We start from the raw sequence: 18,295 nt of genomic DNA on the forward strand, positions 1-18,295 counted from the left end.
CGCCAGGAATTCAGCAGAGAAGGCTGAAGACATTGAAAAGGACAACTAGGCCAAAAAGGGAAAGGGATGATTGCAACTAAAGCTATCTTGAAATGGTATTTAAAGGCAATCATTTGTTTTTCTAGTCAACGTCAACCTAGATTTTTCCTCTTACATACTTCCAAGTACAAATCTGCCCCGCTCCCATAAAAAAAACAGTAATAGGATCGCTTTAAGGTCCATCTATTCCCCACAATGCGGTTTGACACCACTTTGCTATGGCTCAATACTGTGGGATCCTGGGACTTGTAGTTTGGTGAGACACCACCACTTCTTAGCAGAGGCTGCTATGGAGAGCTTGTAAAACTACAACTGCCATAATTCTATAGCCATGAACCACAGCACTTAAAGGGATGTCAAACTACATTAATTCTACTGGGAAGATCAGAGCTTTTCTAACTATTCCAAACTGTGTTCATCCCATCAACCTCATACATCTAATTTTTTATCGTGTCAAAACAAATTGAGAGATTACACTGCAGGTTGCTTCTGGTGTGAGAGAATCAGCCGTCTACAGAGACGTTGCCCCGAGGATGCTCAAATGCGATACCATCCTGACACACAGGAGCTCACCTCGGCTTACAAATTCAAACCATTGACCCTCAGATCTTCAGGTCAGCAGTTCAGCCGGCACAAAGGTTTAACCCATTGCACCACTCCACACATCTCATTAAAATAGTAAATACAGCAGTCACTTTATTGGGGCTGTGCCATTTCTAAAAAGATTTGCACACATTTGCAGATTGTTACTCATAAATGACAAAACTCTTTGAAATGCATGTAAATATCTTAGACATAATACATTTTTAAAAAATAGAAAGTGAAAGCTTTTCATGAGATATGTTGTGTCTGCATACATTTCCTCATTACAATTACAATTAGTTACTTAGATGATCCCTTGTAGCCCGAGGATGATGGCCCTCCAAGTGTACTTTTTTTTTTTACTTACTTAGGGGATCCCTCGTTATCCGAGGATGATTGTCTTCCAGGTTTATTGTTCTGGCGGTGGGTATGTAGGTGACTGTGGAGCCCTATTCTTGACCCACATGTTCTTCCACAGTGAAGACATCAGTTTCCAGGTGGAAGGCGGTCCCGGTCCAGACTGGCTTGACAGGCCTTCCTCTTGTCACGTTTCTCCCTTTCGCCCTCCATTTGTGTCTCTTCAAATTCCACAGCACTGCTGGTCACAGCTGACCTCCAGCTAGAGTGCTCAAGGGCCAGAGCTTCCCAGTTCTCGGTGTCTATTCCACAGTTTTTAAGGTTAGCTGTAAGCCCATCTTTAAATCTCTTTTCCTGTCCACCAACATTCTGTTTTCTGTTCTTGAGTTGGGAGTAGAGTAACGGCTTGGGAGATGGTGATCAGGCATTCGGACAATGTGGCTAGTCCAGCAGAGTTGATGGTGTAGGAGCATCGCTTCAATGCTGGTGGTCTTTGCTTCTTCCAGCATGCTGACATTTGTCTGCCTGTCTTCCCAAGAGATTTGCTGGATTCGCTATTTTGCGGTTTTTCAATAAACTGTAAAAGACTATTATAAATCATAAAAATTACAATTTACAGCCTAAGGAAGGAAGGAAGGAAGGAAGAAGCCAAAGGGAGAGAAAAGGAGCCCAAGCAGCAACGGGAGGAGAAGGAGGCAATTTATCAACACACGATTGGTTGATAAAGGCTTAAAATAGTGTGTAACTACTAAAATAATGTATAAATATTAAAATATAGTGTCCCTACTTCGCGGATTTTCACTTATTGCAGGTGGCCCTGGAACCTAACCCCAGCGATAAGTGAGGAAACACTGTAACTCAAAGGAAACAGAGTCTTACATGTTTTCACCACTAAAGTGAGTAGGTATATCCAGGTATATCCATACAGCAAAATAAAACAAAAGGCAAAATTCGCAAAACATATCATGCAAGTTTTCAAACTTACACTGTATTTATCATCAGCAAAATAAATTATACGGAAGAAAAATGACAAGTGTTAGAGTCACAGGCTTACATTTTGTATCATGTGTTTCCAGATTTTATTTTTATCCTTGGTGGTACTGTTATGTCATTTCAGCTTTAAGAAACATGGGTTCGGAGCCGGCATGTCAAGCTTTCCAGAAGGCCAGATGAGACACAGAGGCTTTATTCCCAATGGCCAGAGAGGATGTCAGTAGAGACAGCACTCCAAAGAATTGACATACCACAACTGCGAACATACATTTCATTTATAGCATTTGGACAAGTATTCAAGACTGCTGCATTGGCTTCCAATTGCAGAAAGGGCCCAGCTGGAATCCACTCCCTGGTTGGCCCAGGGTTCTGTCCGACGTCATTGCTGGTTGGTCCCCACTGTGGTAGCAAAGTTTTATAAACTGTCATTGGATTATTTTAAAGATTAGTGTCCATTTATTGATCCACCCAGGAGAGGGTTGCAATTGAAAAGGAATGCAGTGAAGCAAGTGATAATGGGTTGAGATGAGTCTTGATATCTCACATCTGGTTAATGGGTGCCAGTCCAGCAGTCAAAGGGTGTCCAGGAGACATGGTAATTTCAATGAGTCTTTCAGGGAGAGGTCTGATTTCATGAACAAGGATGAGGAAACATTCCCATGTGTCTTCCTGGGACTCATGAGGGGATTATAGCAATCATGAGGCTATATCCTGGGGTCCAGGGTGCAGTGAGACAACATTCCAAGGGAAATTCATGAAAGGTTATCCTCTGCTCTGAAGACAATCCGGATTATAAATTTGCTTTGAGACTTTTATTCTTATTTAAAAAGGTGCTGATTATCCCAGCCACAAATTCGGGCTCATTGAGATGGACGGCATGATTCCCAAGAACTTCAACAAACTGAAAATGCTAAAGGCAAAGAAGAATACACTGTGAAAGGTACTACAGAGGAGAAAAACAAGAGGTATCAGATAATAAAAACAGCAGTACTATTAAATCTAATGGCCACAAAATCACCCACTAAGCTATGTAAATATCTTAGACATGTAGCTAAGTAGCATCTTCCAGCCTGACCGGTTAGTTTACTCTCACCAGGCTTCTCATTTTTCCACCCCTTGCCATGAGCAATATAACAGCAGAGGCAGAGCCCCTGTTGAAATCTCCTCTTGTGCTAGAGATTACTTGTAGGGTGTGTGTGAAAACATCAGCTGCTTCCAAATAGATGCTTCCTTAACTGTATCAGGGAATTCTAACCACTGTTTACAGAATATATGTGCTGCCCCATAATAACGCTCTCTATGCCACAAACTGCAAGGTGATGGGGCAAAATAATGAATCAATAGAATCAAACTAAATTTAAACAAGTCAATTTTTATTTATTAATTTATGCCCCACATTTTCCCAAAGATAACCTACAACCCCATAAATCTATCACAACACGATGAAAAGCCATAAAATCTACTTTTTAATAAAACTGTAATTAATTATACATCCCATATCAAACTTTCTGTAATTTAGACTGTGCAACAAATTGTACCCTTATATTTTTCTTTCCCTTCATCTCAATTTATCAACATAGAAACATAGACTACAGAATAATACTAATGTGGGGGAGGGGCTTGTGGTTTCCCCAAGACTTCTCGGTTCAAGGCTTCCACTCACCTGTTTCTGTGAGGCCCTGAGTGCTTCCAGAGGAACTGCCAAATAGTCAGAATAGATTGATTCTTTTCTAAAGAGCCCACCTTGTGCTCTATAAAGAAAATTTGAACGTTTTAGATGCTCATGGTTTTGAGTAAGAACAGAATTTAATTAAGCAATTTGCGTGCTATAATTGTGTTTTTTTAAAATATGTTTTTATTGTAAATACCAGTGGAATAATAACAAAATCCATCACCATTTCAATATACACATCAAATTATATATTCTCAGTAACATTACACTTGCTAATTCCACCTTTATCTCCCACTTATGTCAACTGGTTTTTCACTCCTCCCCCCTCCCCCACCCTCTGGGAACAGTACTTTCTTTCATTCAGATATTATTTTAATTGATCAGTCGTAAATAGAGAATGATTCAATTCTTTATATTTTCTTTGTCCTTTGATTTTATCTAATAAACTTCCCCATTTCAGATCCCAGTTCTTTTTGATTCGGGCTGATAATATATTTTAGTTCTCCTTTCAAGGATGTAATCCTGAAGCATAAAATCAGCCAAGTATTCATACTTCCCACTTTGTTTGCCCTTTCCAACCCAAGGCAACTGTTGCCTGAGTGGCAACTATCATGTATTTTATAATTTCCCCCCAGTCCTTAGTGATTTTGTTCTTATCTAATTTCTGGATGAAGAATTCTTTATTTTTCAAAACCAATTTATGTCCTGTTAAATCTTCAATTTCCTTCTTTAGCTTGTTATTAAATTTTTGTACTTTATCACATTCCCACCACATATGAATATATGAGCCAGTTTTCCCACATCCATGCCAACACAATTTTGTGGTTGTTTTAGTTATATAAGCTAATTGGATTGGGGTTCTGTACCATTTAGTCAGTATTTTCCTTTGGGTTGTTCTAATCATCTGCTTGATTTTTTTAATTGAATTGATCCAGTATTAGATTTCAGAGTCATTAATGTTGAAGTCCTCTTTTCATATCTCAGCCAATGTTTGTTTCAATTTATATTGTTTTTCAATTAATTTCTTATATATAAAACCCATCAGGCCTTTCTCCTTTTATCATTTCCATTTTAAAATTTGGTCAAAATCTGTTTCTGGACCTCCCTTTTTCTTCTAATTCATAATCCTTTGTTTCAGTCCACTCCAAGGAAGCCAGTTACTTTGCCCACAAATGTCTTTTATCATTTCCCAATTCTTAATTGTCCTATCTGGGTTTAAGAGGTCTCTTATCAATTTCATTCCATTTTGTTTAAAATTTGTTATCACTTTATCAAATATCTGTTCCTTTTTATTGTTTAAAAACTCTATTGGGAATATATCTACTTTATTTATGTATTTATTTATTTATCTTGCCATTTTTTTTCCAGCACTCCATGGATGAGATCATTGGTCCTCCTTTAATTTCTTTTAGAGTTTTATTGTCCACCCATCCTTTTAAACATAGGCAATTGTGCCATCCGTTTATGGTTTTTTCGATTCTGACCCATCTCCTTGAGTCATCAAAATCTAATTCTAACCATCTTGTTAATTGGCAGGCTTCATAATAGTCTTGTAGATTGGGTGCCCCCCATCCTCCGTTCTGTTCTGAGGAGTAGAATACTGAATTGGGAATTCTGTTTTTATTTCCACCTGTTATCCAAGTTTTATTGAATTGTCCCATTTCTTAACTATTTTCCTGGGGATACTATATGGAAGGACTTGAAATAGGAATAGGAATTTGGGGAGAACCATCACTTTGACTATCTTAATTTTGTTTGACATATCCCACTTCCGATTATTCCAATTACGAATTTGATTGTTTACTTTTTTCCATAATTGGTTATAATTTAATTGAATTATATTGTTTAAATTTTTGGGAACATAAACGCCTAAATATTTTAATTTCTTTTCTCCTAATTTTATCCCAGATATGGTCTGTATTTCTTTTAACTCTTTCCAAGACAGATTTTTATGTAGAACTTCTGGTTTTTGAATATTAATGGCCAACCCTGATAGATTCTCAAATTTTTTATGGTATAAATAACTTCTTTTATAGAGTCCACTGGTGATCCCATTAGAACCATGGCATCATCTGCGAATAAGTTAATTTTGGGTTTCTTTATTTTGAACTGTTGGGGTTGTTTTTTTGGATCCTCTCTTTCAGTCAGAAGGGCAACAGACATTAACAATATGTCACTTACATGATCATCAGTACATCAGCCTGTATTTTTTTCAAATAGTTTGCTTGGAATTCTATAGGTGCAGAAGAGGAGGTGTGCTACACATGAAAGAGAGAATGGCAGATAAGCAAGTGTAAGCTGGTTACTGACCTGAATAAAATATTCATTCATTCAGACAAGCAAGTAGAACAAGATAACATTAGTTCACCTTATGCTTTTCTAACTTATAGGAGTTCTTGCACATCTAGCCTAATGCTTCTCGGAGTGTGTCTCTTTCTTGAATGATACATTGGTTGAAAAGTCAATCAATGCTCACAATTCTCACAAAGTCCTCAGAACAAAATTATTTCAAAGGTACAGCTAGTTTGGTGATTTTATGAAAAAAGCCAATAAGGGACAAAAATTGAACTGCCTTTGGATAAGTCATTTACAAAAAATATATTTGCTATAACAGTATTAAAGAATCCACCGTATCCTAGCAAGCAATATAATATATATTTTCTGCCCTTAGTCAAGAAATGTGGAACTGTCATGTGACTGCAGCACTGACTCTTCCCTTTGAATTGCAGGAGATTAATACGGGAAGAAAGAGTTTGGCAGGGATGGGCAGCTTATTCAAATTGATCATATACACAAGTGAATCCTTTTCTGCCTCCTGGATTTTGCCAAACTTTCCTCAGTGGGAAAAAATGAGTTGAATAGCTGTGATATTTTAAAACAAACAGCAGTCCTCCCTCCACCAACCCATGGCTTCTTTTGCTCTGAAAAGAGCCCTTGTTAAAATTAAATGGACTTGTTTTAGGGTCCTGAGGCAGCTCATTGCAGGAATAGATAACTGCCTCCTGGTCTCCCAGGGCCTTGCCCACTCTGCCTTCAAATAATAGTCAGGAATTTAAAAAATACACCAAGGCACTGCTTACCGTGAGGACTTTTACGTCTCTGTTAAAAACCAAACCTGTGAAAAAAAGATGAGTTACATCTCAAATTATGAGGAAACAGAACTGAAGAAAACTTTGCTTAATAAGTACATTTTAAATCTTAATAAATTTAAAACTAGACTAATAGTAAAAATCTAAAATGATGTTTTAATTTCTAGTCAATGTAGCAGATCAATATACCCAAAGCAGAGCTTGGAAAAGTTGTTCCTTTGGACTACAATTCCCAGAAACTCCACCAACCATACCTTTGAGAGTTGTCCATAATTTTTTTCCAAGCCTTAGGCAGAGTCAAAGCATTGTCAAGGTGACCCGACACTAAAATTGGTGGGCGTTTCAGGCAGGGCTTTTACAAACTTGTTATTCAAGATTACAGAAGGCGGCCTTAAACTTGGGGTCTTTTAGATGTGAAATAGATTCTCCTCACAAATAAAACAATGTATGTATATATACAACTCTTACAATTCCTAAAGAGAAAAGCCACACTGTTATATTTACTAAAACTCCTGCATAGAACCTATTTGGAAGTAAATCTCATAAAGCTATATTATTAAAGGTACAATGTACTCTTAAACATCTAAGAGGATAGTCCATACCAAATCAAAATGTTCCAACCAAGGGATATAGAATAAGTTTATAGTCTATGAATGTCAGCCATAAGGAAGGAATTTAGAGAGACAAACATGTCTGTAGTAATCCTAGAGCTATATTCTAATCATGAGTCTATATCGAGCGGCAGCTTTAAGGTAAAGGTTTTCCCCTGATGTTAAGTCCAGTCATGTCTGGGGGTTGGTGCTCATCTCCATTTCTAAGCCGAAGAGCCGGCGTTGTCCGTAGACACCTCCACGGTCATGTGGCCGGCATGACTGCATGGAGCACCGTTACCTTCCCGCCAAAGCGGTACCTATTGATCTACTCACATTGGCATGTTTTTGAACTGCTAGGTTGGCAGGAGCTGGAGCTAACAGCGGCCGCTCACGTCGCTCCCGGGGTTTGAACCTGGGACCTTTCGGTCTCCAGCTCAGTGCTTTAACGCACTTTGCCACTGGGGCTCCTTTCATTTCATTTTCATTTCATTTCATACCAAAGCGGCAGCTTTGGTATGAGTCAAAATGAAATAATTCCATGCAGATCTAAAACAAAACAGCTTCAGTGTAGTTAAGGATTCTTCATACAGATATCAACAAAATACAACAAAGTCTCCTGGGTTGTTCTCCCTTATTTATTTATTTACCGTATTTATATTCTGCCCTTCTCACCCCGAAGGGGACTCAGGGCGGATCACATTGTACACATATAAGGCAAACATTCAATGCCAATCTTCCTCAGGTATAATGCCTTTCTTTATAGTGCAGTTACTTCAATGTTATACAGAGTAGAAAAACTTCCCAAACACTAAATAGAGGAATAAAACAACATACATACAACAGCTATGCAATAGCATCCCAAATTAACAAATGCTTTATGTACACATAGATATCTGTGCATTACTTGCAAATAGATTCTCTTGTCAGTTCACCGTATGCCTAGTTCAAAACAGCCACCTTACTGCAGTAATGTCTTACCTCCTGGCACTTTAGTAGCCCCTCGCTCCAGCAATATCTTCCCACTTTCTTCTGTTAGGTGACTGTTTGCCTTGAGCAACCTTGGAAAGCCAAAAGGATAATGTACCAGTTTGACATCATGACAGCATCCTACTCCAAACTAGAGAAACTTTCTATGTTAGACTACAGATCTCAGAATTCCCCAGCTAGTAGCTATGCTGGCTGGAAGATTCTAAGAGCTGTAGTTCAAATTGGTAATTTTTCCCTGATTCCCACTGTTTATTGCTGGAAATGCCGTGTGGAAACTTAATTGTGCATTAGTCTAAGCACTGGACTATCGATCTGGAGACCAGGGTTTGAATCCCCACACGGCCATGGAAACCTATGAGGGATTCTTAGCTAAGTTCTTATCTCTCAGATGAAGTTAAAGGCAGAACTCCTCTGGACAAATCTCATCAAGAAAACACTGTGATAACTTCACTTAAAGAATTAGCATAAGCCAGAAATTGTTGGAAGGCACACAAAAACACACCAAACTTGTTTGAACTGCCTCAGAGGGCATTATATAACCTCTGTGTTTGTGTTTGCATTTTCAAGTTGCTTGTAGACTTATGGTGACCCCATGAATTTCTATTAAATTTCATTGTGAGTTCACAATTCGACTGGATGAATTGTTCCAGTGTGCACAAAGGAGGCTACATCTTTCCTGCCTTAGTCTGAAGTTTGTACAGAGCCTGAAAATATTGTGGGTTTTTTGTTTTGTTTTGGGCTACAGTTGCCAGAATGTTCCAGCCAAGATGGGCAATAAACCTTGTAACCCAAAGAAGCAAAGTGATCATTCCAAATTCTGGCTAGTTTATTCTAGGAGCTGCAGTTGGAAACAGTAACTTTTCATGGTTCAAAGAAGAAAATGGACACAAGAAAAAAGATTCCACTTAATGATAAAAACTGCTTAACAGTGGAACAGCCTGCCTGAGGGTGGCAGACTCTCTTTTGGAAGTCTTCAAAAAGAGGCTGGATGAATATCTTATTGAAAATCAAAACCTTCTTCAAACCTTCTCTAGTAATGTCTATCTATGATCCTGTTGCTTACTGTTTCCTGTATGTATGTTCTGGTATGCAGCTTCCTTTACTCTATGGTTCCTGAGAAGTTATAAAAGGGGCTGCAGACCACATGATCACTACAACAGACTACAGACTAGTTCAGACCTCAGATCACATACTTGCTTGCTGTTTTGCTGTAAGACATGTCCTGGCTGGATGGTACAAAGAATTATCTCAAACATATCTGAAACCCGATACATTTGTACCTGTATATGCTGAGCACATGAAGGTTGTTAGTAAACCAAATATATTATTTTATCAAAGTGTGCTTCATTTTTATCTCTTGAATTATGACATAAAACAAGTTGTTTTATGGGGGAGTAAATATATATTTGGCACTGAAAAACACTTCTGAAGCACTGCTGTTTTTATGCACTGGCAAAATCTCTCTTTTTCTAACAGATCAGAGATAACAGATTATTGAGTCTAACAACTGAAACATTGCCTAACATAATTATATCTGGCTGTATACCACAAGAGAAAATTCTAAACCAAAATTGGTTTTGGTTCTTCTCTGAAAAATCATGCTTTTTTAAAAAAAGTTATGATTTCCAAAAAGTGTTTTTCCAAAAGATCATGAATATAATTTCCCAAAATATCAGGTGTGGTTTATTTGGATGTTCCTGCAGGGCATGCTGGACCCAATGGCCCTTATGGTCTCTGTCAATTATTATGATTCTAACTAATGTTACAGGGGAGGAGGAATTTGTGACAGACTGGTACAATTTTCAAAATCCCTGTACCAACTTACTGAGCAGCAGAATATGCAAAATAGCAGACCCAAGTTGCTTAGTTTAATGTAACATTGCACTTTTGACACTGCCACACTCCAGGACAAAGCTTTAACACCAGCTATAGCAACATCCAGGAAGAGAACTCACCTCTGAAGGGCCTCTTCAGAGTTATATACTTTTGGGGCTTGGTGTTGCTTCGCTTCAACATCCATCATATTCTCAATGACTGTCCGGCTGCCAATTAACAATTTCTCCCATTCCTGAAATTAAGAACGCATTCTCCATTTTCTATTGTTCCTTAAATCCAACACTTTTCACCAAGCCACCATGCAGGATAATTATCCTTTTCTTCTTTGATAAGTGAATGAACGGAAAATACAGTTTTCATCTTTGTTATAGATTGGGACAGAGCAGATCAAATTCCAGAATTGTAGCAGGGACGAAATTCAAGTCTCTCTTGGTATAGGGGCTATAATTGCAGCACCCTCCATTCTTCTGGTGTATCACAAACCCTAGCCAGCAGAGTCCATAACAGATGATGAGCTGCAGTCCAAAAGATCCTGATAGCCACAGTTGCCCTCAAAACTTGAAAATGCTTGTCCAATTATATCTGCACTACATCACAGAATCATGTAAGGAGCTCAGATAAAAAAACAAACAAGGCGCAGATGTGAGCATCATGTGGCCCTCCTCTCACCATTGGCTATGCTGGATAGGATTGGTGTGAGTTCCTTTAATAAATACACAACTGGGTGTTATGAAGGCAGAGAGATTTCTAAAGACTGTATGTATTGGCAGTGGAGCGAATCAGTGCATGGGAATGATTTTCCTATTCCTTTGGGAAATATATATTTGAGAAAATAAATTTAGATTAATTATTTGTGAGATTTAGCTTGCTTTTGAATATATGTGATATTTTATTGTAAATTAAAATTACATTTTCCACAGAGTGCATTTTTATTTTGGTCTCACCTTGGCCTTGTGCTCAGTCTTGGCCAAGTTATCAGTTAATGGCTTCATCAGTTTGTCTTTTTGTTAAATGTTAGTTTTGTTGTACCTGTAAACATTTTGATAGGCCATGAACCTGTATCGATCATTTTATGATTCTCCCTTATCCAAATAGTTTTATGACTGTGAGAACAACATCTTATCCAGATGTTCCTATAAAAACAAAAGCATTTGGAGTCACAATTTATAAAGCTGGGAGTGAATGTAGGCACCAAGAACTCCTTCACTACTTTGGTTTCGCTCAATACACACACACACACACACACTAACATGCCACTTTTACTGTTTGCGTTAAAAGGATTGGCTCTTCTTTACACTCTAAACAGCTTAACGTTGATCACGACACTACCATAATCACATCCTGAGTTACTCTAATTGGAAATCCTGGCCTAATGGAGGCCAGGATCTTTGCACCAACATAAGTAAGAAGGGATAAGGGAACACTTCAAAAAGCATGATTCATGAAGTCTTGAACAATTACCCTAACCGAAACATGAATATCACAGAGTAATGGGATAATAGCATTTGATTCCACACAAAGAATTGGAACTGAATTTACCTCATTGCTCAGTACTAAGACACCATGATCCTCACCTCTAAATGTGGTAGGGCATCTCCAGTGGCGGACTGAGAGCCTGGTGTCTGCTTCCTGAATACTTCTGGGCCTCTCATATAACCCTGCCAACAAGAGATTCAACAAACAAAAAAATGCAGCAGTTTTCATGATGAGAAATCCTACCCTCCTAGGAAACACAGAAAATTAATTCCTGTATTTTAATTTTTAGTCCGCATAAGAAATATTAATAATCTCACACCAGAAGCGACTTGCAGTTTTTCAAGTCGCTCCTGACACCAAAAAAAATCTCTAGTTCATAATAGTAAGAAAGGGTATTACTGCTGTAACAAAAGCATCATTTACTTGATTAATTTGCTAGGACAAATGGCCAGAACTTTGCCTTGCCGAAATCCCATGCAAAGTAGATCACATAAACAGTATGCCATCTGTGCTGCTATGGCCAACCATACATTATCAATCCCAGATATCAATGTAGGAATGGGTGGGTGTTGGTTTTCCTTTTGTCTTGTAAGTTCACATTTCATGTTTTACATGAAATTAAACACAGTTCTAAGCACATAAGTCAATAATTAATTGTACTGCCTCCCTCCACTGATAGCTCCAACGCATTCATTGCTTCCCCTATATCACCCTCTTATGGAAAAGGACAGATGTGAGGTCTTCTTTTATCTGCCTTTTCTCAGGACCAGTCCCTTTCCCAAATATACCACACAACAAGATTCATATGGCTTCTTCCCTTTATGTAATGTCTCTAAAATATACTATTGAGTCACGGAAAGGCTTCAGAATTCAACCTGAGGTGCTGGAAAAAGACCACTTGATTCCACCAGGATCAGCTTGTCCACCATTTCAGGGAAAATACATGAGAACTAGGAAAGCATAGGGAGAAAAAGAGAAAGAAAGTTTAACTTCTTTACTGGAGAGACAAATATAATTTCCATCATTTCTGCTTTATTCCCCTTTATACATGCTTCAGAAAGAAATGTTTCAAAGACACCCCTAAAATGGTAACAGTCTATGAAAAATGATACTTACCAAGCATGCAACAGTTCCACCTAAATAAAGGAAAAAGAAGTGGGTTGAATATGAACCTAAAACCAAGGCCCCTGCCTATATGACTAACTCAGGTAGGAGCCCCCCGGGCCTTGTGCTGGCAGGACTGCTGACCGAAAGGTCGTCGGTTCGAATCTGGGGAGCAGGATGAGCTCCCGTCTGTCAGCTCCAGCTTCCCATGCGGGGACATGAAAGAAGCCTCCCATAGGATGGTAAAACATCTGGCCGTCCCCTGGGTAACGTCCTTGCAGATGGCCAATTCTCTTACACCAGAAGCGACTTGCAGTTTCTCAAGTCACTCCTGACATAGGAAAAAAAAGCTAGGAGCTGCCTCCTTTGTGGACCTATCTTTCAGCAATCACTCCACAGGAGGGAGTCTCAGGTCTTGGAATTAGAGCTTGGGGAAAATACCCTTTCTGCCTTACAGTTACAGTTCCTTACAGTTCCAGCAATCCAAAAAGACACCTTTTCCAATCTGCTCGTAACAGATTGATATTGTGGGGTTATTAAAAACATATTTTGATGTTGCTTGTAAAGGTGACATGCCTTGGAATGACTGGCATCTAAAAAGTGGAAGATGGAATTGTAATAAAATAATATGATGGAACCATCTTGGTTCCATCATAAGGAGAAATATGGGACATAAATCCAATCAAATAAGCCAACAAGCTACAGGTCCATCTTAATAGTAGGAACTGATTGGATATGAGGAAACAGCCGCATTTGCAACTGGATTAAAAAAAAATCAAGCAGTTTTGGGGGAAAGTGTCACTTACCCAAACTCTGACCCATCAGGCTAAACCGGTTCCACTTCAGTGCTAAAAAAAAACCCCCAAAAGAATTTGATGACACAAGACTCTGCATTAAGACGCAATGGCAATTTTTAGATGCTGCTCTGAGCCAGCATCACCCAAATGCTAATGTTTACCCATGTTCGGAAAAATTATATTTTGGTATACAATTCCCAGAATCTGCCAGCCAGCTTGGCCATTTTGAAAACTTTTACCCATGACCTGTTCCAGATTTTAGCCAACTATGTGTAAAAAGAATCTTCATGTCATTCAAGACAAAAATTACCAGATAGTGAATGCTAATTTTTGAAAAGGAATCTATGATTGAGAGGGTGCATAATTCAAACTGATTATTTACAAGCATTTGGAAGCAATTACAAGACACATGAGTAAACAGCCTCTCTGTAATATATACAGAAATCCCCAAGTTACAAACATCTGACTTACAGGAAGTGGGAGGAATCTACTCCTAAGAAGGGAAATTCACTCCTGAAAGAGTCATCATGAGGAAAAGGTGTCTCCATTGTAGCCTTCTAACTAATCCTTGATTCTACAACAAGCCATTTTTTTCAAAATCCAATTATCACAGGCACAGAAAGTATGACACTACAGGGGTGTTAATCCTTTCCTATGCTATTCAAAGCTTTAAAAGTATTTTTGACTGAAGTTACACTAAAAATGTACCTGTTCCAACTTGTATACAAGTTCAACTTAAGAACAAACCTACTGAACCCATCTTGTTCATAACTAGGGGACTGCCTGTACTCAGAACTAGAAGAAAAGACCCCCTTATTTCTCAATGTTTACATTTTGTAATTATAAAATCATAATATTTTATGCCACATGGAAACATGAAACAAAATTAAAAAATAAAGGAGGAATCAATGGGTTTACACTATTGACAGGTTTTGACATCAAAGCAACTAGGCAGACTCTATTATTAATTCATTTCTGAGAAGGAGTAAGAAAAAGATTTAACTTCAAGTTAACAGTTGGGGCCATATGTATCCTGTCTGCACTGGGGGGGAAATCATAAATGCTGTGCATCAAACTTCTGCAGTTCCAGAGAGAAGTTATTTCTGTACTTAAAACTCCATGTGATGAAAAATTAATGGTTTATTCACAATGTTTGACGTCAGTTCTACCTTTGTTAAAATGTCTGAGAAAACAGATAGACCATGAATATTAAATGTTAAGGGTAAAAAATTATCTCACAAATTGTTTCGAACAGCTAGGTTGGCAGAAGCTGGGGCTAGCATTGTTGCCAATGCTTAAGTCTTAGATCTGGTAATTATGCACAAGATGCTCACGTAAGAATTCTTGTGGTTTTGGCTTTAAAAATATTTGTTACACCTTCTACAGATAATTCACAACTCATTATTTCTGTAGTACTGTATTTGGGCATCTACTATAATTATGCAACATTTACGTTAATGGTCAGTATAATTTATGTTTAAAAACATTTTAAGGTAAATTATAATTCTTGTATCACTCTTGTACATGTCATGTTATTAACCACTCGCTGGGCTGTTTACCACTCGCTGCCTGTCAGCACAGGAGTGAGTTCTGCTGCCCCAGCCCTGCTTCTGCTGGTGTAAAGGAGAAAGAGGGTGGAGGAGGAGGCCTTAAAAACACCTGTTTGCTGGACGCTCCTTGCTGTTTACCACTCACTTCCTGCCAGTACAGACTTTCGTTCCTGGACGCTGTCTTCGGTTATGGGACTTCCACACAGCTGATGTGGGGTTTTCCACCACCCCATGTTGTTTCAGACAATACCATTCAGTGTGGGGTTTCTCACCCCCCCCCCCCATGGTCAGACCTGCTATTGGACTTGTGGCCTGCCTATGGGTTTGGGGTTTCCACCATCTGTAGTCCTCCCCCTCGCTGCTGGCCTTCATGGTGTTATCACCACTTAATATATTGAGAAGCCTGCCATCACCCACTAAAAAGCTTGAACATCTGAATCCTTTGTCTAACCCCACCTACAACTCCTTAAATAATCAGATCTCTTAACTCCGGTCTGTCATATTGGACATCACCCCTCACCCTCCCAAAAAGACCTGCCCCACTTTTACCCCTCCTCTTTTAGTAAAACCGTACAACTGGTTAAATTGTACTCTCTGACCTCTCAGGGAATAGTGTCTGGGTAGGGAACGAAGAAGTACTAGGGAGGTGGGGTGGGATGTGGATGGTTGGACTGGGGGTGGTAGGGGGGTAAGATATGCTGTTGTCTAAGAATTTTATTTCTCTTTAAACCACAGCTAATTGTGGCATTGGGCAACGTAACTAAAACCTTAAGGTTACTATTGAAGAAGCAGCCAGACCATCCAGGGGAGCTGATGGGAGTTCCAGGGGCCGGATGTTTGCCATTCCAGTACTCCAGAACTGTGGGAGATGCAGGAGGAGATGACCTGGGACCCGCGGGAGAACTCTCGTGGCCCCTGGACCTCCTCCTCCCACAAATAGTCTGGGTAACTAAGATGGCAGGCCCACTGGGTTGAAAGTCCTGCTGCTTAATTCCAAGTCCGTTAATGGAAAAACAACAGCCATCTATGATCTAATTTTGGATGAGCATGCCGACCTGGCTTGTATTACTGAGACCTGGTTGGATGAAGGTTGGGGGGGAGGGGTTAATCTCTCCCAGCTTTGTCCACCAGGTTTCAGTGTGCAGCAGCAGGCTAGACCCGGGAGATGGGGAGGAGGCGTCGCAGTGGTCTAGTGAGATTCCATCCAACTAAGAGTATTATTATTAAAATTATTAATAATATTAAGAGAAACTAGGAGGTTAATCCCTTGCTCTTTTGATCTGAAGACAAGTGATAACCTCTCTGACTACAGCCAAAACTAATATAGATTCAGAATAATTAGAATACTACTAATAATAGGGCCCACGATGGCACAGTGGGTTAAACTGCTAAGCTGCAGAACTTGCTGACCAGAAGGTTGGCTGTTTGAATCCGCGAGAAGGGGTGAGCTCCCATTGCTAGCCCCAGCTTCTGCCAACCTAGCAGTTTGAAAATATGCAAACGTGAGTAGATCAATAGGTACCACTTCGGCAGGTAGGTAACGGTGCTCCATGCAGTCATGCCAGCCACATGACATAGGAGGCATCTACAGACAATGCCGGCTCTTCAGCTTAGAAATGAAGATGACCACCACCCTCCAGAGTCGGACTCAACTAGTCAAGGGGAAACCTTTACCTTTACTTACTAATAATAATGTAATAATAATAAATTTTATTTCTTACTTGCCTCTCCTCATAGCTCAGACTTTCCACACACTTACCTGCAGCTGCTCTGCGCACATCACTCACATAGTCTTTCAGGTAGTACGGATACCCAGTTGGCCGGTGTGAGGACAGGCCATGTCCTGCAAGGTCTATTCCTATGTAAGAGCAATCTGAAAGAGAACATATCCACCCACACTTTGGTGAAGAAGATATCTGTTTTTAAACATAGAGTTCAGTATAAATTAACAATTAATTAAAGTATACCTACCTTTTGGGAGTAAGGGGATTAGTTTGTTGAAAGTGTTTGCATTTTCCAGCCAACCATGCAAACAGAGCATGGGTCGACCTTGGGGAGACCCCCACGCCTTGGCGGCAATGTGGCCCCAAGGGACCAGGAATCGCATCTCTGAGGCAAAGCCTAAAAAGAAAGAAAAACAACACCCTGAGAAGCTTGACTATGCTGAGCTTTCTACAGCCACCTTGTGCTGCTGTATCCTGTAATAAACAAAGCTAAGACTCTGTCCAAGAAATCAATCCTATTTCCTCCTTCCAAGTTATCTGCACAGATTCACTAGGTATTTCAATAATAATAATAATAATAATAATAATAATAATAATAATAATAATAATAATTTAATAATAATAATAATTTTAATGAAATCCAACATGTCTATCTTGTTTGCTGTGTCATACAATAAAATAATAATAATAATAAGAAGAATAATAATAAAAACTTTATATACCACCCTATCTCCCGGATGGGACTCAGGGCAGTTTCCAATCATAAAAACAACACATATATTACATAGCAACATAATAACACATTATTAAACAGGGTAAAACAATACAATTATATAGCAATAAATAACACTTACACAACCTGTGTAAAAAGTGCATCTGCCTCCTTCACTCAGAAAAAACAATAGGGCATGTCTTCCTCTTTTGTATTTCTGAGCAGAATGGTTCACAAGACTTGCCACTCTGAACCATGCTTATCAGACTTCATAAATTATTTTGCTTTTTCAAAATTATATTTTGTTAAAAATGAAAAAAATCTAATTTACTAAGGACATTACTACAGTACAAAATAAATATACTGCCTTTCATTCAAAGCTGTCCCTAAAATTCAGTAAATGTATCCATTTCAGCAATTTCCAGCACTATAACTTTTTATGAGTTTTTACTATGTGTAAATACAGTAGAGTCTCGATTATCCGTCTTAAACTGGTGGGCAATTTGATGGATAATCAAAATTGTCAGGTAATAGGGAGGGTGGCAGAAGAAGAAGCCTCTTCCCCTGTTGCTGGAGAAGAGGCTCCTCTTCTTCTGAGGGAGAAGAGGAGGAGGATTGCGAGAAACAGCGGCGGGGCACCTTCCAAGCCTTGCTTGTCCTCTCCCTCTCCCTCCAGATGAATGATAAACCTGGAACTGGAAGCATCACTGGCTTATGTCAAGAGACAGAACTATTTGAGTCTTGCAGGTGGGATCATTCAAATTCAAATTCTTTGGGTTATAGG

At 39.1% G+C, this 18,295-nt stretch overlaps 1 protein-coding gene across 3 annotated transcripts in view; it reads right to left on the minus strand.

Moving 5' to 3' along the window:
* Positions 1-1,928: 1,928 nt before the first annotated feature.
* The window catches only part of LOC100564680 (serine hydrolase-like protein 2), a 30,442-nt gene continuing 14,075 nt past the window's right edge, over positions 1,929-18,295 (minus strand). For all 3 annotated transcript variants that reach the window (XM_008121874.3, XM_062980999.1, XM_003228284.4), the window contains 12 exons: positions 17,047-17,196; positions 16,835-16,948; positions 13,535-13,576; positions 12,741-12,760; positions 12,500-12,574; positions 11,723-11,806; positions 10,268-10,380; positions 8,304-8,383; positions 6,724-6,758; positions 5,825-5,901; positions 3,635-3,722; positions 1,929-2,881 (listed from right to left, as the gene is read on the minus strand). In XM_008121874.3, the coding sequence (XP_008120081.1) occupies positions 2,762-2,881; positions 3,635-3,722; positions 5,825-5,901; positions 6,724-6,758; positions 8,304-8,383; positions 10,268-10,380; positions 11,723-11,806; positions 12,500-12,574; positions 12,741-12,760; positions 13,535-13,576; positions 16,835-16,948; positions 17,047-17,182 (984 nt within the window). In that variant the 5' untranslated portion in view covers positions 17,183-17,196 and the 3' untranslated portion in view covers positions 1,929-2,761. The remainder of the gene's footprint in view (positions 2,882-3,634; positions 3,723-5,824; positions 5,902-6,723; positions 6,759-8,303; positions 8,384-10,267; positions 10,381-11,722; positions 11,807-12,499; positions 12,575-12,740; positions 12,761-13,534; positions 13,577-16,834; positions 16,949-17,046; positions 17,197-18,295) is intronic.

The sequence above is a fragment of the Anolis carolinensis genome, chromosome 5 (assembly GCF_035594765.1).
Source record: "Anolis carolinensis isolate JA03-04 chromosome 5, rAnoCar3.1.pri, whole genome shotgun sequence".
In the NCBI taxonomy this organism is placed as follows: Eukaryota; Metazoa; Chordata; class Lepidosauria; order Squamata; family Dactyloidae; genus Anolis; species Anolis carolinensis.